We start from the raw sequence: 27,907 nt of genomic DNA on the forward strand, positions 1-27,907 counted from the left end.
TAGAAATATTATTATTGCGTTTATTGGAATGGCGATTCGTATATAATATATAAAAAATAAAATAGTTATAATTATAAAAATGTAAAATCTAATTATTATAATAGTCCTTAATTATTTATATTTATCGAATAAGGACATAATATAAATACGACGACATTCGATCGTTTTTATTAGTATAAAACGTATTAGGTGTGTCGTTGAATGAAACTGGCGGTGGTGGGTGTGGGTGAAGGATCGCTAATAATCGGCAGTATTGAACGCCATCATTTCCTCTCCCCATTCAGCGCCAGCTTGTACGTCCGTTTCCTTTGGTCGGCAACACGGCAAAATGCACCGCTCGTAGCAGCAGGCCTTGCGCAGCAGAAACTTAACTCGTTTCGGTCGGATGACGGTCACGTACAGTACCAGCGCCGCTTGTATGGGATTGAAGACAACGTGCACGTAGAACAGCGAATCGTGTTGAGTCCACGACAGGATGAACAGCGTCAGGTCGATCACCATGATCGCGAACAGTTTGGAAAACATGTCGAAACTGCGGATGAGAAAATAAAATAAATAATAATTTATACACTTATTATGGTTTACTGTAAATTGTAAAACTGTAGTAAATCAAGTTAGGGGTGAAATAGGAATTGAAATATATAGTTATTTTACGACGATAGAAACTATTAAATCTTTGTTAGCGATTCAAAGACATTTGCTAAAAATATAGCATTTCCAATATTTGTTTAGTAATCACGTAGAAACGACGGCAATCTAAAGTTTTCATATTTCAATCTTTGTGAGTAATTTGTAGTTTATATTCTGAATATTACCATTAATAAAAGTTGATAGATGTTTGATTTTTGTAAAATGTGTGTATAGTAAATATTCGTTTCAAAAAATAATAATTTAAGATACTTATAATACTTTATTATTCATCATATCAAACAGATTTTTTTTTTCAAATTCCTTACCAGATTACAAAGTTTTTAATTTTATTTTAGGAGAAACAAATTTAAATTTTTCCAGGAAGTATGATAAAAAAAGGATTATGTTTTAGTAATATTAACTTTCAATTTTAAAGAACCAAAAGAGTTTTCGTCACGTTGAAAAATAATTTGTTAGAAAGTAATTACGGTTGTAGTTAAGGCAGCTTGAAAGTAAATAGTCAGTTTTCAACTTTTCGAACACATTTTATAACTGAACTAAAAGTAACTATTAAAATCATTATAATTGCAATTCTTGTATTGTTATTATTATTGTATTTTTATAGTATATTTGAATATATTAACTTCACATTTGTTCACACTGCATAAACTTCAAAGTCTCTATTGAACGTTGATTAATATTAATGCAATAACACTGCTCTTACCTATATTTCATTTTGTGATGGATTTGACCGTATGTCGACATCCGTTTGATCACTGTCTTGGTGGAAATGTAAAAGAACAAATTGACTAGAATCGTGCATATGACCGGGACGAATATGACGGAAATTCCGAGCCACCCTGCAAAGGAAAAAAAACATCAAATTTAATTTTTGGACATAACAATTTCTGTATAGCTCATTATGGTATTCGTCTTTTAAAACACCTTGAACATAGTTTTTCGCAGTCACAAAACCATATACTGTGTGCTCTTACAGTTATGCATTTAAAAAGCTAAAATATGCACTCGTTATAGCAGTTATGGCAGAATATTTGAATTCTGTCGAACGATTCCATCGTAATATTATATAAAGAACTGAAGATTCTCGTATTGAACACACGTTTGCGGAAGAGGAAGTTTTACAGGTATAGATACATGCAGGCTATACAATATGTATATTTATTTATCAACACATGTTATTACCATTATGTATATTATTCGAGATACGACTTACCTATGGCTCCTTCTATTGATGTGGTCGTAGACGGATGCGACGAATGGCTTCTATTAGCGTTGCTGTCACGTGAGTCCAATATCAGATGTGCGAAAAGCGCCATGCCGCCCATGGTTAACGTGCAACCCCACACGTACAACGAGTAATAACAGTATTTGCGTCCGTCGGTAATGCGCAGGAAAACGTTACGTGACTTGAACGTACGCCAAATGTAGTAACCCATCGCGTTCAGCCAAAAGAACGAACCGAGCGTGGACGTGTAAAGAAACGAGTCTGTAAGGGAGAAAAAAAATAAAATTATATCGACATAATGTTAATATACTGTATAATATGGATTATACGTATAACTTTTCGATTTATTAGTATTACCTAAACGGCTATATCGTGATCGCAAATAAGACGTAGTTTATTCACTTTATATTATCTATAGATATTGGTAGATTACATTATTTATTGAAATTAAATAATTAATTTGTGCACGTATTATTGAAAAGTAATATATTATTACACCACTATTAAAAAGGAATATACCACTTTTATTTATAACAGGAAATTATTATACTCATTAAACGACACCCGCCCGACGATCACGACGGTGAAAGTATATAATATTGAATACTATAATATTATATATATATATATACGTGCATAATAAAATATCATATTATTATATACACGTATAATGTATATATTCACGAAACTACAAAAGCATTTATAATAATAAGCGCTTAAGAGTTTCAATCCTATCAATCCTATGAGTTGTGAAGAATACCTACCATATACTACGCGTATACAAACGATAAAACGGAAACACGATACTTAGGGTTGCGCATAACATAGTGTAGGTACTAGGTATATTGTATAATTTTGGCTGTCGTGAAACGGAGTTATATCATATTTCTCAATAGCATATTAATTATCCAATGAGATTATGCGAGAAGATAATAATTAACTATTAATTGAAATCTATATTATTGTCTCTTATATACTTTGTGTTTAAACGCTGTAAAACATTTACTTTTACGCGTTGTTTATAGTAGGTATTTACCGGAGTATTTACCTTGTCAGTGTGCGCGTCAATATGAATAATTATAACATTCCCTTAATGCAGCTGCAACAGAAATGTACCTATGATACGCCTATAATCTTTCAAATTACATTAATTTCTTATTAATTTATTTTGAGTCACGATTATAATGGTACACAAAAAGTAATGAAATAAAAATCATCGTCTGTCGACAAGCCAGATTAAATAGGTGGCTGGTCGCTAGTTCGTGGTGGGGTTGTAAGTCCCTGGGGCTCACGGATGTAAAGCGAATGCCAGTTTCACCGCCTAAACTTAAAATATTATAGTAGCCATCAATAATTGTAGTTGTTCGTCATCATACTTTTTAGTACTAAATCTATTTTATGATTGTTATTATGTTTTTATTATTATTACTACCTATATAAATTATTTCTGAAACCTAAGTAATATTACTTAAAAGACTTCCCATTATATAACTGAGTTATTTTCAGTTCGTTATTATTTTAAATAATAAACTCTGCAAACAGATGTTTGTATTATCACGTCATTTATAACGAAGAGATTTTATCGACATTTTTAAATTAATATTTTTTAACCATCGAATATCTGAGGAGAGGAAGAGGGTATGAAACTATGAACATGGTTCCAGACGCCATCCCCCTTACAATAAAAATTCGTATGGCTTGATACAGCTTGATTGAAATATAAAAATGTATATGTATTTAGACGAAGTAATTATATTTGAATATTTTCTGTAAATAACTTGTACAAGGTATATATGGCAAGAGATTATTATTAGAATATTAATATTTATAAGTATTTATAGTGACTATATCGCTAAATAATTAACAAATAATTTATATATTCATATTTTGATTTTGGGTATCTAACATGATGGTATTATATTATGTACTAGTTAAGTGCAACATTTGTGTGAGTGCCATAATAATATAATATAATATTATGTTCATAATATAAAACTGTAGGACTATATTTTTTTTTATTCAATGAGAGGAAAACCCTGACTAAGTATCGTCTCTCAAGCTCCTAGAAGACTGGCCCACCATAGATCTTAATACTAGGTATTGACTGGAATTGAACTGAAAAGAACCGGTTCTGGAATCAAAAATCCTTAAACTATCGGGAATTGAAATCGAGTTTAAATATTTACAAATAATTGGAACTTATAATTATTATATACGAATAATATTGTGTTTTAAATTTATGAATTTATTAGTTTTGATTTTACCTCCATAATAATTTTTTCGAGTACCTGTACTTAATTAAAGAGTGCTTTTAAAAGAAAAATCTTAGAATTTTTCTTAGCTCCAATTTTAACCGGATTCAAAACCAGAATCTTATTTTTTTTATAAAATAATTAAGTACCTAAACCAGAACTAGAACAGAAAAAAACGAAGGTGCAAATCTCTGGTCAGTTGTATAACTAGGTATTTATGTATTTACTGTATGGTATATATATATAGTTACGAATAAATAAGTATTAACTAATACATTAATATCTATACAAACAATACACATACCGGCTGTCAAATAGCTGACGGGACCGTTGTACTCGACGAATATGCGGACAATGTTGGCGATCCGGGCTACGATCATACAGCCAGCTAGAGTGGTCACCATATTTCCGATCAAGTCTCTGAGCTGCGGCAAAACGAAATGGACGACGGCGACGAGCAGTAAGCAAACCATCGCGATGGCATGGCAAGCAGGGTTGACGATCCTTCGCATGACGAAATCGGCGTCCGTCCAGGGTGACGGTATCTGTGGCGTACAGATGACGGCCACTTGTGCGTTCATGTCCGGACGATCGATGTCAATGACCTTCAATAAAATATGATTGATACAAATTTAAGTGGTGAATTTTTTTATATTAAAGCATTTTTTTAAGGCATTAAGTCGTATTTTTTAGGACATTTTTCTTATTTTTTATGGCATTGAAGTACGTTTCCTAATAATAACATTTCAGAGATTGTCCTTAAAGATATTAAAAAAGTTTAGCGAATGAACCACGTTAAAAAATACAAAGTGCTATATCCAATCCCTGACACCAACAGGTGGTTGCACATCTCGGTTGAATTAGTTCCCAAAGCGAGGTACACAGATACCGACTATTTTCCCGTGAGTTGAGGCATATACTAATAAGGTATTAAAAACCCGAAGAGTTTATAGGTTTGAACGCACTAATCCCAGAAACTCCTGGACCGATTTCAATAAAAATTATACCATTATAGATTACACACGGAGGGTGTTTTTAGTATTATTTTCAATCAATATAAAGGTTGCTATAGGATGGTTCACATACGAAGTTCGCTTTGTTTACGAAAATCGATTAACTTATTGTGTATATAATATATAATATTATATAGGGTTGCCATTTGGTGACAGAAATACAATTTGTAAAATATCGTTTTGGGTTTTATTTAAAAATAAAATAAAATAATATTTAATTTATATTATTTGTAATCAAAATGTACAACAAAAGGCGAAGTCTTGTTTGTAGCTTATAAACTGAAAAACTCAAAAAATCTTAGAGATAAATATTATGAAAGTTTGAAAAGTAGTTTGAACTATGTTCAAAAATATACCAAGTGTTATATGCAATCTACCACAGGATCCATTAGCTCACAAAGCATACCTACCGATACCGATTTGGCCGTAAACATGATGTACACCGCAATATAGCACCGTATTTTACGTTTGATAATTTTTTCCGGTGTGAAGTCGGGTTATAGGTACAGTCAGTATATAATTATATTTTCTTAATATACCGAAGATTATTGTCATATACTGAATTTTCAGGCAAATTATTTGAAGCTCATGCCCCCCCCCCCCCAATTATCCAAGTCCTAATCGTACCACTAAAACCAAAAAGCTCCTAGAACAATCAAACTTTATGTGCACACTTATCAATTATTCATCCGCAGATCTTAATGGTCATATAAGGACCATGCATAATAATGCATAATAATATTAACATAATAATATTATGTCGTTACTTTGTCCAAACAGTAAAATCCTTGTTCGTAGTCGAAGGAACGTTCGTGATCCACGATGAAGTCACGGTTCTGTTGCTGTTGTTCTTCGCTGCTGCCGTGCTGATGTTTAAGGACGTAGTGTCTGAGTTTTCCGTTCGGGTACAACACCAGTCGGTCGCCGGATCCGCGGTAATGGTACACCAACCATTGTTGACGGGTTTTACAGTTTGGGAATCCGGTGGCTAATCTAAATTCGAATAAAAGAAAAATAATTATTAATCATAATTCATAATAATATATAGATACGTTTAATCTCGAAACGCAAAACATTAACGATTCTAGTACTCCACGAAGGTAATGTATAGCGATGGCTAATGTCTATTAGTCGATCATAGTAGGTACTTATTAAGCTTTTTTCCGTAAATTAACAAAAACTGAAATAATATTTTTAAATTATATATTTTATAAGATTTTCAAATATTGTATTTATTATTATTCATTCGATATTAGAATTCACATGTATACCTACAGTAGCTCAGCGACTCCGCTCATCATAACAATTTTATTTATTTTGTGTACTTACTATTAAATTAAAAATGTCAAGTTGCTACTATATCTTCAAAGTTAGGAAGTTAAGAAAATTATATATTCTAATATATAATTAAATTTATTTTTTTTATTTAGTTATTATTGTTTATTAGTGGCATGCATCTATTTATTTATTTTGTACTTAAACTTAAAAAAAACAATTCTTGTAATAGTCGAATGAAAAATAAATGAACTTTAGACTTAATAAAAACAGTGAAAAATATTTAATTTGATTTATTTTTTTTTTAGATTGAAAAAACTATAAAATTTGGTAAGTGAAAATAATATAATGTTTTAAAACATAGTACATTATTATGTATAACCTACCATCTATCTGTATAATCCGACTTCAACCGGAAAAAAAAGATGTTTTGTTTGAAAAGAATGAACATTGTAGTAAGTACAAGGATACTCATACGTTTTTACAATAGTACTTTAAAAATATTAAAAATTCATATGCACGATTTTGGTTTAAAAGCATTTAAAGTTCAAATTTTGACAACATTTATCATATTGAAAATTTAAAACAAGGTTTCTCATAAGTCATAATTATTTCATTCTGTGGCCAAAAAATCTAAAAAGTTATACATACAGATTATTCTTAACAGATATTTTAAGTTTAAATTTGGATGAAATTAAATATTTATACGGAGAATAATATTTATAAATATTATTCGTGGGTATACATCTACTTGGAACTTTTAAAGTATATTATTGTATTTTATAGACACAATGATATTTTTAAATGCAATGTTTTCGGAAAAAATCAATTCAACCTATACGATATTGCTAATAGTAAAATAAAATATTATTACTTTAATAGCAATAATATCATAAAATATATACTTAATAATATAGGCTGATAAATTTTCTTCGCTCAGAATCGTTTTTCGTATAGGTACCAGCCGCCTATAATGATTTTTACCATTGAATTAAAATCAAACATATCCATAACGGTGACCCACTCGACATCTAATATACAGCGGTACCCACTTGACGAGGTACACTCGACACCGGCTACTATGCAGCAGAGCGACTTCTATGGGTTTTTTTGTACTGATCATTACATTCATTTTTTGCAGTGACTGAACGACTATGCCAGCCCCCGTTCCCCTCCCCTAGTAAATACACCAATATTCTACCCTCAGTGCCATCTGCAAAATATAGTATCTTCGCTGAAACGTGCGGAACGTGAATTGCAGGGTTTTCACGTTCTGGTATTATTGTCCATAATATATGTATAACACCTATAGTGTCGAATATTTCATATTCAAAGAGACTGTTGCAGTATTATTGCGTTCAACAGAGCGAGCTTATCGCTGCACAACCTCGACTACCACCTCGATCCCACACGAATAAGTTACCCATCTACAACGCATATATATATATATATATATTGGTGCGGGTGTATTCTATACGGTTAAGTGCGTGCGGTCCCTATCGATCTGTACCTTTTCAGCGACGACATGATTGAGCACCCTCGCCTTATTGGATTCCGTATACGCATTATACGCGCACACCGTCGCAGTCGTCACAGTCAGCTCGTACAACATATATATTATATATATAACCAGCCCGAGTCCCACCCACTGATCCGGCCGGGGGTTCGATGCTGAGCGGAGACCTCGCGCGAGGCACTCGTCGTCGTCGTGCAGTATACTTTTTGCGCGTCGTCGTTGTCGTCTCGTTTCGAGAGTATGTAATATACGCACTATGATAATATTATTCCTCGGGCAAGATATTATGATGGATATTATAGATATATATATTATACATAATATTATATATTTGTACAGGAGTACGTCAATGTTTCGAATTTATTGACAGTTGACAGCATAGTTACCTCTCCTAACGGTTGCACCGTATATTATAACCACTGCGGACCAAAATCAATAATGATTATTATTTTGTTATTATAACGAAACATGATTTTTAAGGGACGATAAAGGGGGACGTCTCCTCTTTCGTCCACGAAAGTCTATTGATCGCTGGGTCCTGGCTACTGTAAATACACACTATGGCCAAACGCTAAGGAAAACAGTCTTCAGTCTACTAAACGAAATGAAAATTGTATTTCAATGTTGTAAATAAATGATACTGCATGGGGACCAAGTCATGTGAAAACAGTTCAGCTCTCATAATATGTAAAGCTTGATAAAAAAAAAAGACTAAAATCAAATACATATTTATTGTATACATATATAATATAATATCTACATCAGTAACAGCAATTTATAAAAACACACAAGTTGGATCCGATAGATATTTTGTATTGTGTAGCGAGGTACGTGAAAAACAAAATTATGGTATGATGATAAAATGATCATTAATAATAGCTACGCCTGGAGATAAAATTTAGTAACTACCTATATATATATCCACTCATTTAAACCAACAAATTAATTATATTAGGTTCGTTGTGGTATAAGGTCCATAAACCAAACTTTGTTTGACGACTTTATGGAAATTGGGAATAAAGTTGAATTAAAGAAGGTATAACAAAAATAATGAAATATAACTATATATAAGTGCCCATCTACATAATATGTATGTAATTATGTATATTATATACCTAATAATATTATTTTGATATAAAAAATGTTAATAATCCCAAATTAAATTTATGAAAACGTATAAAATAGCTAGTACCTATAATTTTGTTTTTTTTTTTTGAAATTACCATGTCAAGTGTTTAATAATTAGAAAAAAATAATTAACGCAATTATCCGCTAAATAATTTACAGTAGAAAAGTGGGATTCTCATATTTTTTGTAAAGAAGTTTGTATACTTATCTGCTGCAAACACTATAGATAAGAATACGGGACAGCTAGACTACAAAAGTGGGACACTTTTTATCCCCAGGAAAACATAGGGCTGTCTACTCAAAAAATTTTACGGAGTTGAATCTAATATTACGCCATGTACCTAACTATTAATTTCTGATTCAAATATGTATAAGAAATGGATTTTCATCCCATACCGAGGTTGTTAAATTGTCTACACGTAATTGAAAATACTATAAATAGATAAATAGATGTCTGTATCTTTGGTATTATAATTCCTGAAGACGACTACGTCCGAGAATTTCTCATAGAGGCAAGCCACTAGGATTTTTTTTGGGGGGGAGGGATACTTATATCGCTTGAATTTTAACATTGATGTCCCGTATTCATATCTCTAGTATTTGTCCGGAGATTTCTTAAGTAATACAAAATAACTCAAGAAATATATTGGTCTTTAAATATATTTAAAATTTTCAAAAATCAGATTTTGAATAACTGCATTATTAAAGAAAAAAGTATCGTTATGAGCATGCTTGTTAAATCACAATGCATGAATTCATATTTTTTTTAATTTACTGATCTTAATTTTTAAACAAACAATATTATTAGTTATTAGTTATTAGTTATTAGTTCTTACTCGAGCATAGAACAAATAATAACAAAAAATCGAATTTCAAAACTGTTTTCAGAAATTAATATTTTATTTTATTTATGATATACAATACTTTTTATAATATATTAAATATTAATATATCGTATGAATGACCAAGCACTAAGGCATTCAAATAAGAACTCTCATGAAAACATGAATAGATAAAATGTTAAATTTATAAATCAGTATTAAAAAATCAAATTAAAATGAAAATGTTGTCAACATGCGGTAATGCAATTTAATACCGGTGTCGGGTGTACCATCACATAAGTTTAATTAATACGATATAGTTTATCGTAATACCGGTTACACCTTAAAAAACCTATACGAGTGTACCGTGATACTGATCATAAGTATAGTACGTTTATATGATGGTGTTAAAACGGTTTTACATAGACGGTTACTTGTATTTTTACTGGTAAATAAATAACTCTAACTATCTGCGTGAAGAGAATATCCATGAATTTCAAACCGTTTTAACCCCATCATATAACCGTATCGTACCGGCATTGCAGATGATATCATAAGTACACAAGTGTTGAAATATATAATTTATAATTAAATACTTAAAATATACGATTGCCTACCATATACCAATAATACCGCTGTATAGTTTTATAAAAGTGACATAGGTTCCTATGTATATAATATATATCCAACTATTTAAACAGCGTAAATGCGTGTGCTGTCATATTAAGAGACAAATATTTAATAATTTGTTTTTAACCAGTTCTACAAGAAATCTTCTTCGGCTTACGAGACGTTCTGTTTTCTGTCTTTTTTGATTCTTTGTTACACATTCATATTGTTAGTGTAAACGTGTTGAAGTACATGAACAATATTAATATTATTTACAGCAAAGACAAGTAATATTGTCAACGGTTCAACGAACATTTTAACTAAGTATCACAAATTTATCACGTTTTAGCTGCACAGTCGTAATTTATTAGTTTATTAATTAATTTCATTATCTACCGTTGAAAATCATCGTTAGGCACTTAGGCACGTTTAGAACTATTTAATTGATGGACGATGGTTAGTACTATCTAAAGAGAACCTATTATTATATTGTAATTTGTAGAGTTCTCCGTAATACTTAAGTAGTACACTCACATACGTACATTTTAATATGGGTAATGATGATTAGTGCATTTCTTAGGATGCAGGTGGAACTACAGACAATGCACGAACAATCAAAATGATTTGTTTTATACTTTAAGGAATGCCAACATACCTATTTGTTTTTAAATGCTATATGCCAAATAAATACTAACTTTTTACGTCTCCGTGCGCAATCATCATTATTCTTAATTAAGACCGCAAATTTGAAGTGCTTATTATTATTATTTTATTGATATATCATATTATGTACCTACACATGCTCACTGCAGCTCCATTGTGCGGACAATCGTGCGTTATCGTTTATTAATTTCACAATTATTATTGTCCATGCGTACATACCGACAAATAATATAAAAATAATCAATTTTATTTTAATTTCGCATTTAACAACGATTTATCCACATAATAATATAAAGGTAGTATATTCTAATTTCTAGATACATTATTGTCCACCGATCGGGGAAATATTATAATCATTACATTTATTTGACTATATACCTATGGCAGGGGCGTATATACACGGGGGCGGATATGGGGACAAATCCGCCCCCATGGCTCTTTAAATACATGCCTATTATTATACTATAATTATTACATCGTAATCAGTAGGTTAAAACTCTTGTCATCCGCCTCCTACAAAAAATACTAAATACACCACTGACCTACGGTATTAACTTTCTGGTGATGGACTATTTTAGAAAAATACAATTTACTGTAAAACTCGACACGCGTCGTTTAATTGACTTTCAAGTGCTAATACAAAAGTATACGCTGTAAGAGAAAGCGAATCGATTTTTTTCTCACACATATTGTTTACACGTTTATGTATAGGTTAATATAACTCGAAATTACGATTCAAACCTCCATTTATACACGTCAAAGTTGTACGATATGTAAATATAATATTATTTCAGATATGGATGCGTGAAGCATAATACTAAATAACTTTTTAACATTCGTACCTTTGGAATTTCAACCAACCAATAATATAGTTATTTAAAAACGTTTCTTTGTACACCACGATGTGTACAAAAATTAAATTTTATATTTACAAGAATAAGACCTAAACATATTACGGAGAGGTTTTGGTATACGGGTAGTATGCAATAAATAAATAATTGTATTGATGATTGTTTTGATTAACGCATCCACGGTAGGCATTTAGACGTAAAGAATTATTATATTATTATTTAATATTAAATGTATTGCAGATGTAATTGTTTTGTAAAATTATGCTCAAGAACGATATAGTATTAAAACTTTTTTGCACTAAAAAAGTTTGGAAGCCTTTGCAATGCCATTATATAATATTATACTATAATATATATATACATAATACATAGGTACCTAATATGCGCGTATAATACGCCACGCCACTACATTGAAACGGTTCAATTGGAACTTCAATCGTAAATTTATTCCGAAAAAGTTTTTTTTGGTTCACTACAGGTTATCCAATATTTCATTAAACTTAAGGTAAATGCTCATAACTGTGGAAATATTTAAAGACTTATTTGTTTGTTTTAAAGTTGTGTCTTAATATTCGATATAGCACCATAATGTAATAAAATATTAGTAATAGCTGTTAAAATGTGCTTAAATACAAAGAGTCAAGATGCGGCATAATATTGTTTGCTAAATTAAATCTTTCTAAGACCAAAGACGTGCTTGTAAAGGACTTTGTATATGCCTGAAGGCAGTATAACAATATATTATTTTACTTTCCGTCTTTAACATCATCCTCCTCAAAGTTACAAACACTGATGTCGGTCGGTTAATTGCGTCTGACTAAACTTTAATACAATATATACCACCACCCTTAGGGTTTCTCGCCAGAGGCAACAAGACCGAATACATGTATGTTGTATATATATATTTTTTCGTAATACCACCTCTCCCAAACTATGTATACAGCACTGCCTACATGAATGGCTGAACGTATTTTAAACTTTATTGCTTTACATTATATATAAAAAAAAATCAATTCGTTTTTACGTTCGTTTTGCGAAAAAAAAAAATCAGAAAAGCAATTTAGATTCGGGTTCTTTTTGTTATTCATTGTAAACATAATAGTCGACATAAAAATTCAATTAACACGGAATAAACATTGTTTTAGAATAAATAATTTTATGTGGTTTTATTTACACATAATATGTATTAATTACACACATATTTACACATATTTACACACATATTAATAAATATATAATAGCTAGCATCATGAGGCGTTCAGCAAAATATGTTCTTTTTAATATATTTATAAATACATTTTTTGTATGTGAACAAGGATGTACTTAAATCCGAGAATAGCTGAACCATGAAAAACGATCGGAACGAATTTTCTAAACACTATTTTGGTGGATGTCTAGAAAGGTTTAATATTATTATTTTTATCTATTATCACTGATATTAAATAATATTCAATCACAGATGCCAGCTATGTTGTTCGAACCGAATGCATTTTATATCATATACTTGTGATGAAAAATGTTGTAAATAATGATACTAACTGACAAGAAATTGTGCAGATGGACATAGATTACATTATGCATTAATTCTTCACATCAGAAATGACTGAAAATATGGAAATCACTTTATTGTAATATATTACCTAACCTAACAAATATGATTTGAAATTTCATAAATAAATGATTATATTTGATTAATTTATGAATCTAATGTTAGCACCACAAATACAATTTAAGTCTTATTAAAATTTAAAAACAAAAACCCAATTAAATATTATATACCTATATATTTCAGTAATACTGGCAAACCACTTGATTTGTATAATATACATTTATAGGCAATAATAAAATGATGTGTTAAATTATTTATTTGTACCTAAATTACATAATTGACAGTCACGTGTAGGTAGTACCTATGCGTTTATACAACGTTGATAATGTGTATCAAGACTTTTAAATATTAACAAAAATAAAATAGCCATATTAAAAACCACTACCCTGTTGTATAGTTTACGTGGAGTATAGAGAAGAAAGGAATATCGTTTTATTTTCGGTTACCAGTTTTAAAACTTAAAGCCGGGTGCTTACATTAATTTATACTTTTTTAAATGCTACATATGTGCTTAATCAAAAGATCCAATTATATTAAAATAATATTAACTTTGGATGACTACCTACCTATGTAAAAAAAAACTTTATTTAAAAAAAAAGCAAAATATCGATATTTTGGAAGTTTTTCTGCAGCCATTAGGTACAACTTAGCCCGTGCACGCATTATAGTGGGTATATAATACTATTGATGTTTTTTAATGAAATACTGAAAAATATAATAATATAGTTTTACATATCAAAGGTATAATTAACTGCAAAAAAAGAAGTCTTATGAATTATATATACACATGACGGTTATAAATCCAAATAAAATTGATTTTTCATATCATAGTTTTCATTTATTGTTGAACGGTATTTGACTCAGCAATTGAGTAGGTATTTGTTTTACGTAATATTAAACATTATATACCTAAGTAATAAATTGACTCAAATTAATTAATTTTCAAACAGTATAAGATCTATGTTGTGGATATTATAGAAGGTAAAAATAATGATCCTATTAAAGTTACACTTAAACGATAATCGCTTGAACGGTAAATGACGCAATCTATTGATCCAATTCGTATACCTAATGCGAAAATGCACTACGTAGGAATCCAATGTATCGGCAATAAAATGAAGTCAGTTCGAATCATATTGGCGTGTTGGAGAAATGGAAAGCATTTTTCGGTAAACATTTTAATTAAAATTTCGATCGATTATAATTTTGAAAACAATATTATACTTCAATATTTGGAATTTTTAGGCTTGGCCGAGGAAAGTATGGGACGGATGATCTCATATTTCCCGAACAAAAGATACGATCAAGTCTGTATGGGTATAGAAACAGGATGATTAAAGAGTATAGGTACTTATAAAACAAACAGATGCCTATCGGTTTAGTAGTGAACTAGAAATATTTTCTTTGTTACGATGGAATACTTTTCCGAAATGATTTGTCTTTTACGTTTAGTTTTAATACAAATTATATACCTATACGTACTATAAATTATTGAAATTAAAAAGAAAACTTTTTTTTTTTATGTAAGTTACATAAACAAAACCATAACACAGACAATTTCGTAAATTGTTCTTGTTTATATTTTGTTTCAATATGTTCGTTCATATAAATCACACTTCATGAATGAATAATGATATAAAGTAAGTATTAAGTAATATTTAGTACAAAGACATTAATTGTTCTTTATGAAATATACATAATTAAAATATAGTACCTATATTACAATATGATTTAAATTATATACACATATATATAAATATAACCACGGTATTACAAATTGAAAACATTCAAAATCAACGAAAAGTAACAAGATTTTAAAAATGACTATTCGGGTACTATATAGGCATATAATATTATTATTCTATTAATCGTAGGATCCAAAAAAAAATCAGAAATATTTTCTTCCGCTTTCATAGAAAAGTGTGAAATATACTTAATAATGACCTATAATGACCTATAATAACCTATAATACAATTTTCTGAAAATAACGAAATCTTTTTGATATAAAACGCCTATACATATTATAGACAAAGACTTCTATTTAAATGTGTACATTTATCATTTCAAAAAGTTTTAGTTTGTTTGAAGGATATTATTTTTACATACAGCTTAGAATTTAGAGGAACAGAGTTGAGTGTCGCAAGGATACTCCTCAAATTGTTGGTCCACAATACTACGTTCATATAAATATTAAATACTTATAACTAACTAATTAACTTCTAATCTGAAATTAAAATATTATGTATCAATATAAGTACCTATAGGTACTTACTTCAAAAAATATGCCGCTTCGGAATATTAAATTTAAAATGTATGTATTGTAATTTAAAAAAGTAATTAACTTAAAAAAATGATAACAATAATAAGTAAATAAACATTTTTTTTTTAAATAAGGCTTTTGCAATGACATAAAATTATACAAAAATAATATTTTCAAAAAAGTTAAAATTGTTTGAAATTATATTATGAGTCTAAACATTTAAATGGCACCTATAGTATATGTAGTATATAATTAAGTCATACGTATAACTATATCATTTAACACGTTAACTTTCGTAAAAGGTGAAATAATTTAATAAAATATCACAAAATAACTTTCGATAATTTATTAATAATACCTATTTAATAAAACCGGTCTTGTTTGTAATTATTTCCAAGTCTTATCGAAATAGAATTATGTAAACGAGGACACATTTCAGATTATAGAGATTATAATATCATTTTATTCAGTTTTTTTTATATACCAGCTAGGTATAAACTGAAATTATTTAGTTTTTAATTACTTTGATTAGGTAGGTAGTTTTATAACCAATATTGATATAAAAAGGTTTGGCGAGCGTATCGAATATACACCGTATTAAGGTTATTTGTGATTTGCGCTAAAAAATTCACCTTGTCTTTAAACATCTATAATCTTAATAAACCTACTTATAATGTTGTGGGGCTTATATTATATTATGTATGCTCTAAATTCGAGAACGGCAGAACCGATTGGAACGATATTTTTTATCATGTTCGGTGGATGTCAATAAATATCACTTCAGGGTGTCGGCAGTCTGCTGTCTCATATGTCAGGTATATTATGTTGTACCGTTATTATGTTATTATGGTACTTGTAGGCGTGGGTATAAAATAAATTTATTTGGTATATATTATTTCCGTGGAATGAAATACGAAAGTTAATAAATCAGAATTACGTATTCAGTATTCGCCAGATTATATAAGTATATGGACAGTTCTAAAAATCTATAAACTTTTCGAAAGTGATGAGCGTTATGTATTAAATCTTTGAGTTGCTTGGAAAATGTCCTATGGTCATAATACGTTTGACAAACGCAAAGAGTCATGAAACGTTCATTAGATTTGAGTTGTGTAGCTTCAAAACGTCCTATAGTGTTATATATGATACGTAATTTAGTATACGACCTTTAAGAAATGAGTTTTCAAAGAAGTAATCTACAGATAAACACAACCCACGGGCGATTGCTTTTGGTTCAATCCGTTAAATCTTTACCTAATAATTGCATCAGCTGGTTGATTCACGTTTGGCAAATAACATAATAACAAATGAACTGCTTTCAAAAGACATCTTTCATCAACAACCATAACCATTATATTTATTTATTGTTGGTTAATTTTAAATTTGTAAACGTCAGAGTTTATAATAATATTATATGATTATAAACCATAATTTCTATTCGTAAAATAATCTAAATGCTTATCAACTCGAATTCCTTTCGTTTAAAACAATCTTATTCTACTCACAGTTGATTTTATCTCTGACACTGCGAATAATTGTCTAGGACAACCAAACTCTTTATTATGTTTTTTAAATACGCATTGGTATTTGGTACTCAAAGTACCTACTCGTGTATAACCGCAGTACTCAATAAAAATTAAAATAGAATAGTACACAATATACTTAGTTATATAATAGAATAACATTGAGCAGTTTTATATATTTTACTAATTGTACAATTTATATAAATAGGTAGGTATTAGGTTCAGCAAATTGTTAGATAAATATATATTACAGATTATAAGTTTAGTATATTATAATAATATTATAAAAAACAAAAGCCGACTGCGAGGAATAAAGATCATCGAGTGTTTTACAAACGTAGGTATTAACAATACATTTATTAATACATATTACAAATAAATGAACACCTAAAATCTTAACTGACTATAAAACATGTAGGTTAGTAATACTATTATATTTAAATAATATTATAATTTATCAATACTGCAGGTAAGGAAATAGGACATTATTAAAATTCTATAACTAAACAGCATTTTAAAAAGTTTTATGATGGATTATTATGTATAAGGAATAAATTAAAATTTGTTTAATATATTGTATAATATATATAAAATATATTGTGTATGGAAATTATTAAATAAAAGCGTATAATATGTGCCTCGTGTACGCATGTTGTAAAAGGTGGAAAAATAATAAAATGGCATTGTGTGTTTTTATATCGAAATTGACGATATTCGACAACGAGCTTAATAAAATCAAAGTTATATTCTTCCTCTTTCCACTGAAATAAAATATAATTCACCCCACAGGATAAAAAAAAATACAACCCAATTCAACGAAATGGAAATAAAATAAATGAGGTGGGTACTATATACGTGTTGACCTCTTGCTGCAGTGTCAACGAACACATAAAATTCAACGGTCATAGAAAATAGCGCCAAGCCACTAAGTGTCTAACTTGCCTCAGGTCTTATAAATGTAGTTTATTTTAAATTGCTAAAAAAAAGTTTTAGGGGAATTGGTCGACACATTTTATTTTTTATTTTCAATATTATAATTATTTCCAAAACCATAACCAGCAATATTTGGGAATTGGGCACCTACATTTCAACGAATTTTATTCAATGGAGTTTGGTAGACACATTATTGAATAATTTTGTTATTTTGTAACTTTATTTCTCAAATACTTGGGTAGGCTGTTGATTTAATATACACTATATTAGGTATACAGTATAATTATACTATTTTATACTATTTTATAGTATTATAATTTATTACAAAATAATATTTTAAATTAACATAATGAAAATAGTATTTTGCACTTGTTAAGTATATTTAAAAAAAACTAAATAACCAATAAATATTTAGATAAATAACTAACAATGTGATTCAATTTTGGTGTACAATTTCTAATGCATCGTAAAAATAATTTTTTACTTTATAGTTTAACTAAAATGTACATTGTACTCAACTCTAATCAAATAACGTTGACCAACTTAGCTTACAATTTATTTTTTTTGAAAAGATGCTTTGAACGAAATATATAGATCTAACTGATTTAACGTGTCCAATATTATAATTATGAGTTACCTACCTTAATTGTTTGTTCATTGCTTATTTAATTTTTTTATTTTAAAACTAGAGCTTTGAATTTAATTTAGGAACTAACGTAGAAATTGCTATACATTCAAATTGAGAAAAATGTGCTCTACAAAACCTAAGATAGGTTGGGATGGGATCTATGCGAAAATATTCAATAATTTAAAAAATGATAAAATATACTATTATAATACAATAATTATTGTGATTTTTGTTTTCTCTTGTCGTATAATTTTGAATTTCGATATCGATTCACCTATTTATCATACCTAAGGGTCAATGGTTTTTAAACTATAGAATACACAAGGCCGTGTGGTAGGTAGGTAAGGCAGTACGGAAAATAAATAAATAAATATGTTAACTTATATTTGTGAGGAATTTAATATTATTTTATGTTTCGCGTATACGTAAATAGATATTAAATATCATTAAATGCACCTAAATTATTATTTTCATACAATATTATTGTTATGCATTTATTGCAATTTTAAATTATTATATTTTTAGTTATCCGTATAATATGCATAATGAGTTATACGCGAAAAAAAGGTTTGAGAACCTTTGAGCTAGGTAATTGAAAATTAAATATAATATAATATAATATAATGTAAGGTAAATATATAATATATATAATACTAATAATAAGATATCGAAGTCATCCAACCGTAGGCTATAATAATGCTATACAGACATAACCACCTTTTTTGTACCTGCCATGATGACGAAGTATCTACTTCATTTTTTTTTTTTTTTAGCAATTAGGAGTACGAATAAAATAATTGTACTTAAAGTTCGGCACCAGTGCGCCACTACTGCACAACAATAAAATATAATATAATAATATATATAGGTATGATATAATATGGTATGATATCGGCTCGGTAAAAAATTTCCAAGAGGGCGATGGCTGCAGAGTCTGTCCTTGTATGGGACGATTCTCATAACTCGTTACACCACATAGGCACACTTACATTATAATAATGTACGCTGTATAATAAGACGCGTATTATGTCGTATTGAGCGATTCGTCAGTGTTAAGGTCAGTGCCACAACACACTGCAGAACGCCGCGAGGAGTGTGCACTGTGTACGCAGAAACCCTCCCCCTCACACTCCCACGTCATAACTCATTCGTGACGAATATAATACCCACCCGCCAGAATCCGTCGGACGACAATATCAAATTTTTGATTTTAGGTTAGATGATGATTTAACAATAATATAGAAAGTCGATAAATTATTAAGGTTCGGAAATTGTTGCATTGAAAAATTTATGAAATTGATTAAAATATTGCAGAAAATTATGTCGGATATTGTATTAAAACATTTTTTCTTTTTTTTTGGAATTTTGACGAACAATTCTAAAATGAACACGAAACGAAAAATACAGCATAACCATTACGGATAACAACTGTTACAACGTCTTATAATCAAATGATACTGAAATAGAAATACCTTCGTAACGATGACTTAAGGATGGATTTTTGAATAAAAAAAAAGATTATCTGTTGGCTAGACGTAGTTTTGTTTAGTTAATGGTCATGGTGAATATAATTAATTAATGTATAAGGGTTGAACTTAATTCAAAATATGTACTATATTAACCGACAAAATTTTAACTAGAAAATTTAAAAATTGGTAAAAAAGAAACAATAATAATAATAATACATACACAAGAGTTTTATAGGTACAACAAATATAAAACGGAGGTAAGCATTCAATGTTTGTGGATTTAATTTTTTTTAGTAATTTCATAGTTGACTATCACAGTATCACAAATGCATATATTATATAATATCTATATACTATTAAACACAAAAATATTGACGTAAAAATTCAGAATGGAAATTGAACTTAAAACATTATAAATAAGTTCATTTTTTGCATATATAATGGATTTGTATAACATAAGCGATTTGTTTAGCTTTGCATACCAATAAATTACTTACACAAAATAAATAGGCAAACGCAATAACTTTTGATCCCTAATTAGGGCAGTGAATATTAACTTATTGTCTTACTATATATATAATATACGTTGCTTGCTATAAAACGATATATCATGAGCCGGCACATAAAATCGTCTATTAAATTATATTTCATAGTTTGAATATTATTGCTCTGCGAAATGGATTTATTTGTCAAAACAATAACAAGCCCTATTCGTTCGAGTAATAAAGTATAAAGTTTTTGATTTTGATTTCCAAGCAAACAAGAAAAAACTTTCAAATTTATTTTTTGTACGAAAGATTTTCGCCTAATTCTTTGCATAGTTCAGTTATTAATTGAATACAACAAAATATGTCAATAATCGTTAATATAAGTTTTTAAAATAATTAAAAGATAGCTCGCAATATGTAGTTTTAATAGAAGCTCCGCGGTTCAGAAAGGAAATTATGATTATACCATCGCGGTCGTCATCAAACAACCATAATAAGAACTAATAATAAAAGTATAAAAACAGTCTTGCATCGTAGCGAGTGAACAGAAACAATTGCAGATGGCCACATGTATGTCTATATTTTGTATCCCATCTGTTCTTATATAATTGTTATTATTATTATTACTTCCTTTTCGAATAAAAGATATAAATAAAAGTCATAAAGCTTTTTACAAGCCATCGGACGATGTTGCCTACATCTTAAATTCATAGCACTAGAAGGTCTGGAGTTTTACATGCATTTTTGTGCGTAGATATAGTTATTATAAAACACGTGCTTGACGAGAGTAAAAAATGTGAACTAGTTTTTCATCTTATATTTTCATCTTTATTAAGCACATACAAAAAAAACGTTTATTTTGCATATTATAAACACATATTTTAGGGTAGACAGAATATTTCAAGAATTTGTCATATTCGTGAATATATAATATACGACTTATTAGGTATGCGTATGTATAATCTGTGTATAGAAGAGTCAGTATTTTTCCCTTTTGTAGAACAAAATATTTGGTGTTGTACCAAAATATGAAAAAAAAATGGAAAACTAATTCAACGAAATATGGTCATAAATTTAAAAAAAACGACTTTAATCAGCGATGTGTTCATATTTTTTATTACCAGGATAGGTATATCGTATATCCATCGCAATACTCCGCATACTGCATAATATATTATTATAACACAAATTTGCACAATCATATAAACACCAAAAGAGTATATTCACCAGCATTTTTATATAAATATATCCAATCACAAAACTAAAATAAATCAAGTCGATACTTTTTATTCAAAAAAAATAATTATATAGGTATAAATATTATAATACATTATGTGAAATATGAAAATTGACTTATTTTTATAAATCTATGATGAACTGAAGTAAGAATTAATGTTGGCAAGGCATTATAGTCCATATTCCGCATTATTTCTATAATGTAAAACAAATCATTTTTGAACATTGACTATTTGAGAGTTATTATTGGAATATTTGTACAAAAAACGCCACTGTTTTGCATATTTTAAGAGTCCAAATAGAGCATTAATATTAAGGCGGAACCCTTCGAGGAGGACGAATGCATCATAAATTTTTTTTAATTTTTCGAGGACATTAAGGTCTGCAGGACACCATATAATAGTCATTGCTTATATTATACAGTCGTGGCGCTGCGGGCAACGCGTACGGATAACCGTCTGGCAAAATGGCAATCTGTCGCGTACCTATATACGTATAGTATTATATTCACGGGATGTTGAGCGTACGAAAAAAAAAACAGCAAAACAATGCGAATCGGCAAACGTTTTTGAAAACCGGTTACCGGAATGTCGGTTCGCAATGCCCGTAAACGCAATCGCATATTATACGTTTGTATAATAATATTATATACATAAAATAAATGAGACGAAGAAAAAACACACAGCACGACGACGACGGTTATTGCAGGCGGGATATAATCGTCATTACGTTCACAACTCGCAAAGTCGCCTAGCCAATTATTATTATTATTATTATTATTGTACAACCTTACTGCAGGGTGGTTCTTAGACAAAAGAACGAAAGCTACAAAATATGCGAAATTGCTAAATCATATGAGTGCAAATTGTATTACATATTAAAAAAGTAATAAAATATTCAGACCTCTTTACCATATATTATGTATATATCTTACTGAAATAACGTTTTATTTAAATTATTATTTACACGCTTGTGAAAAATGTGCTGAATCGGTTTTCAGTACCGCGGTTTAAGTGTACCCACATAAAAATCCTTCACCAACACATCACATCATCAGCTTAAAGTCGATGTCATTACGTGTGAAACGTATCATATTTTCGTATTTTTAGATTAAAATCAATGTCCGTCAAAGTAAGTCTATATATGACTGCACGAGCGTCACGTAAGGGGTGCTAAAAACATATTCACCCTGAGAAACGATACTTGTATTAATCCCCCGACTAGGTGTGCAGTTTGTTAAAAAATTTCGAATTCACTCGTGTGAGTCGTATTATTATATAATATATATATATATATTATATGGATGTTTGGTCGTCACTGCCACCACCACCTCCTGGGACAGCTGACCCAATAATCAATATTTATCGATTTCAGTGCTCCGGTATAGGTACAATGGACGGTATCGGAACCATATAGTTATTGCATATTATTAACTTAATCATAACACTCGGACAACAATAATAATAGGTTTACGGATTTTAGGGGGCCACCTAGCAAGTAAGAAGCGGCGCATAAGATTTAATCTCTGCAGAAAACCCTATGTACATTATGGTTGTATTTGTATACTTACATAATGCGCTATGCGTTTGTCTACGATTCATGTTAACGACGGTTATTGACATGGCATAAAGTTTGACACGGTTTAACTTAGGTTGTGGGGCTATGAGTTAAAAGCGATTTTGAGCGTGCCATGTGGTACATATTTATAAGTAATGTACATGCATAATATATATGTGTATATGTGTATCGGCCCATAATTTTATATTACACTGTGCACATGAATATTGCATGATTTACCTACACTGTGTACATTATATTTTAATTTTAAGGTATTAAATATTATAAGTTTTACAATATCATACGAACACCACAAACTCACTCAGAAAACTTTAAATGGAATGCACAAACCACAACCGCCATCGCCAGAGTTATTCAGTAATAAAACATTTGAAACAAAATATGAAAATAAATATCAATTACGTGTGGATATCCGGCCACAGGAACATAAAGAAAAAGCAGATCCAGAAACCAAAAAAGTAATATATGATTCATAAACACATCTTTCTTAAATATTACAATCTTTGCAGACACAGAAATCCAAACAAATGAATAGTCTATTAATTGAATATATGTCGGTGTACATAAATGGTGCACACATTACTTTTTACAATAATATTAATGGCCATTATATTTTATGTTAATAAATTATAATCAATAATATTATAAATTTAAACCTATCAAACATTATATTTTATATAGGTTATATATTTAAAAATAAATTAATTTATTTAACTTACGCAGCGGGACATTTAAAGAAAAAACAACCTTCTAAATTTATTGAAAGTCAAGTATTAATACTTTTGTTGAACACAATTAAAATAATGAGAACAATGATGTTTACCTAATTTTTAAATGTTACATGTTTATGTTTGTATTGTTTACTTGTTTTGTTTTCTCGAAGAATGATAACGGTTTAATAAAGTATCAGGTTTCATCAAGATCTAAACATAATATATAATATCTCACTGGAAAAAAATGACCGTATGATAATTATTACAAGGCTACAAAGATTAATGTTAAATCAAAGCCTAAAATACAATTTAACAAAACTAAAAGTTTTAAATTTCGGTTTAATTATAGGTAACTGTAGCGGGTTGCATAAAAAATTGTATTAATTTAATGATTCACTACAATTTAATGGACCAATTATGGACCACCAAATCATGTTTAAAGGACCATTGCTCATTATAGTTGTTGATTCATTAAATGTTTAATGATCGTTTATGCAACTCGCTACTAATATATTCATTTGGTAACTATTTACCTTAACGGGCTTAACATGGCTTAACTCCAAGCTTTACCGCGTAATAATATTAAAGTCAGCGCTTATAAGAGCTGCCAGCTGATGCAGAGGACCGAGTCCCCGCACCCCTTGCCACTTCTCACTACAATTAAAGTATAGGTAGAAAAATGTTTTAAAAAAAATAAAAGTTCTAGTTCCAGGTGACAAAAAGAAATAAAAATATCTACTGTACTAAGTTTGTGAGTAGTTGTGTGGATTAGTTACGTGAAATCAGGTCGTTAACCGTCATCGTTGTTGGTGTAGGCCCACTGGTTTTCAGATAAAAAAAAACAAACACGTGTGGGTATGTACTATATGGTCATATTCCTGTTTCCGATGACTCTCGGATGACGAACATCATATTATCATATTATTATTATTATTATTGTGCAGTGAGTCACTCGAATGTAAAAGCATTTTTGACAACGAGACGGAAGCCAATATAATATAGCAAACATTCGAAAATAAGTTGTCGTACTTATAATGTATATGCATAAAATAACTACAATGCAAATTGCAAACACATATCGTTAAGTCTAGCGATAAATTCTATGATAATAATGTAATAAATAGAGAACAACAACAAATAGATGAATCGGATAATTGATATGTCAATAAGGGGTGAAGGTACTATATAATACCTACTAGGTATTACAATTATCCAATTATGGTCTTCATATACAAAAATGTAAGATATATTATAGAAGAAAATATACATTATGTTCAGTGATGAAATAGTTACTAACAGTCAAAAGAACATATTATTATGTCATATTTTCAAAAAATAATACAATATATGAGATAAGTATATTGAAATATGAAATCGGAGCAATGAATATATAACTCTATGGGAATGTATAAGTACAATATTATAAAACCAAAGAAGTATTAATGATAATTTAGTAGGTTAATACTGAGCTGAACAAATATTATTATTTATGCACTTCATAAATGTTAGCTGTTTTGAACGTTCGTTATTTTGGTTTTCGACTTACTAGTTTACTACCCTTTTGTACTGCATATATATTATATGCATAAATATGTGTATTATGGAATATAATAATATACGACACTTAATGTATAATATGACAATGGTCGTGTTTGTTAGACGTGTGTGTTGCCTGTCTCTCTCGCCTCGACCACCCTCCACCGGCACTGTTTCACTGTCAGCGCCGTCGTGACGGCTTTCTTCATGTGTGCCGGTTATTATATTATTATTATTATTGTTATTATTATTTCTTATAGTATATATACAGGCGATTCGACAAAATAATATTAATTACTATTATGTACGCGTATATGCTACAGCGACGTGTCCTTCGACTCGGTTGCATCATTGCGCATAATATAATACACGATGATGATATATTATCGCTCATAAAATAATAATATTAAATCAAGCACTAACTATAAAACCACAATACTTCTAAAACCGCGTCGACACATCTTCGTATTATACCTACGCCGCGGCCGCGTCGTATTATTATTGTTACATTTATACTACCACCCGGAACAGCGGATGCGCTCCCGGAGTACCTACACACACACACACACACACACGTGTAGTACCGTTAAATTTTCATTATATACGACACGTTCCGTCGAGCGAGTGCTCGCGTACGGAACAGTGGTGTAAGTACTACGACTATAGGTATAATATGAAATACATAATAACAATATATTAGATGGGTTTGCGGTGTGATCGATATATTCGTGACATTATGCGTCGACCCGAGCAGCTGGTACACGAAGTATATAGTATGCACCATATTATACAATATACTGTGGACCGTCTCTGGTATAACCATTATTGTTATTGCCTGTAGCGTCGAATTATGGGTAACTGCGGTAACTCCGGTGCAGTACAGAAATCGCGCCGGAAACGCTTCCCGAATATCATTGTAATATTATCGTACACAGGTACGTCGCGTGTGCTGCACATGGACAAATTGGCGAGGACTCTCGATATGGGGTGTAAAGTGGTCGAGGGTCGAGCGGGTTATCGATTTATTAACGGTTTTTTGTGTGGGAAAAATACAAACAAACAGACGGACTTAATCGTCCACTGCATAATATATAATATTATATCGCTACAATACGAAAAGTCCGTGGCCGTTAAATTTGAATATAATTTATGTAGATACCACAGGACCTCGTGCGGTTTGCGAACGCGTTACCTATATGTAAATTATTATAAAACGCATTACAAATTTATAACAACGATAATAACCTTATAATTCGCCGGCAACCTAAACATTATTATTATTATGACGATCACTCACTTATAAGGCACAGACGAGGCCGGAATAGTGTTTTGTCCGGCGGCGGGTTCGTCTTCGTGGCTGGCGTTGAACTCGGGCGTCCACGGCGTGGAGCCGGTTTCGTTGGCGCTCCGGCATCGGTTGACGACGACGATCTCGTCGCGGCCGCAACACTTGTGCACCACCGCTGTGGTCGCGGCCACATCCTCGGTGGCTGTGGTCGTCGGCGCGGCGTTCTGCTGCAAGCCGGCGGCGCAAGCGTGCAGCTGCAGGAGCAACGCAAAGGCCAGCCGCAGCAGAACGCGGCCTCGGCCGCCGTTCAACGACCGGCTGCTGATGCGCATCGCGTCCGCCGCATGATCACGCCATGGCGAGTGGCCGCCTTCGGGTCTGTGGACGATGGCGAAACGCGTTCGCGGCCTGCTGTAGAAGAGACGTCGGCGGCAACGGAACGAGACGCACGCGCGTGTGATCGTGTCGCCTTGTGCGACGGTTGTGGTTCGGCGCCCGGTCACGATGGGTCTGGTTTTATTATTTCGTTGTGTTCAGGTGGGTTTCGTTACGTTTTTTCATTGTCAGCCGTCAAGCGGTGGTGCGGAGTGGTGGTGGCGGCAACGGTAGTTTCCGAGTGGTGGGGACCGGACGACGCCGTC

General features: G+C 30.6%; 1 protein-coding gene across 1 annotated transcript; it reads right to left on the reverse strand.

Moving 5' to 3' along the window:
- On the reverse strand, window positions 1-27,782 carry LOC100162279 (probable G-protein coupled receptor Mth-like 5). The gene is made up of 6 exons (XM_001947265.4): window positions 27,276-27,782; window positions 5,909-6,134; window positions 4,433-4,733; window positions 1,865-2,137; window positions 1,355-1,490; window positions 1-532 (listed from the first exon to the last, which is right to left on the reverse strand). The coding sequence occupies exons 1-6, from the start codon at window positions 27,596-27,598 to the stop codon at window positions 238-240; spliced, it is 1,554 nt and encodes a 517-aa protein (XP_001947300.1). The 5' UTR covers window positions 27,599-27,782; the 3' UTR covers window positions 1-237.
- Window positions 27,783-27,907: the final 125 nt, after the last annotated feature.

Source organism: Acyrthosiphon pisum, chromosome X (assembly GCF_005508785.2).
Source record: "Acyrthosiphon pisum isolate AL4f chromosome X, pea_aphid_22Mar2018_4r6ur, whole genome shotgun sequence".
Taxonomy (NCBI): Eukaryota; Metazoa; Arthropoda; class Insecta; order Hemiptera; family Aphididae; genus Acyrthosiphon; species Acyrthosiphon pisum.

Bases quoted from the DNA above. Each gene is read 5' to 3' on its own strand.
- LOC100162279 (XM_001947265.4), bottom strand. From the start codon at position 27,598: ATGCGCATCAGCAGCCGGTCGTTGAACGGCGGCCGAGGCCGCGTTCTG. The intron at 6,135-27,275 runs GTGAGTGATCGT...ATTCGAATTTAG, and splicing joins GCCTCGTCTGTGCCTTATAA to ATTAGCCACCGGATTCCCAA. The intron at 4,734-5,908 runs GTAACGACATAA...ATTTTATTGAAG, and splicing joins GATTTTACTGTTTGGACAAA to GTCATTGACATCGATCGTCC.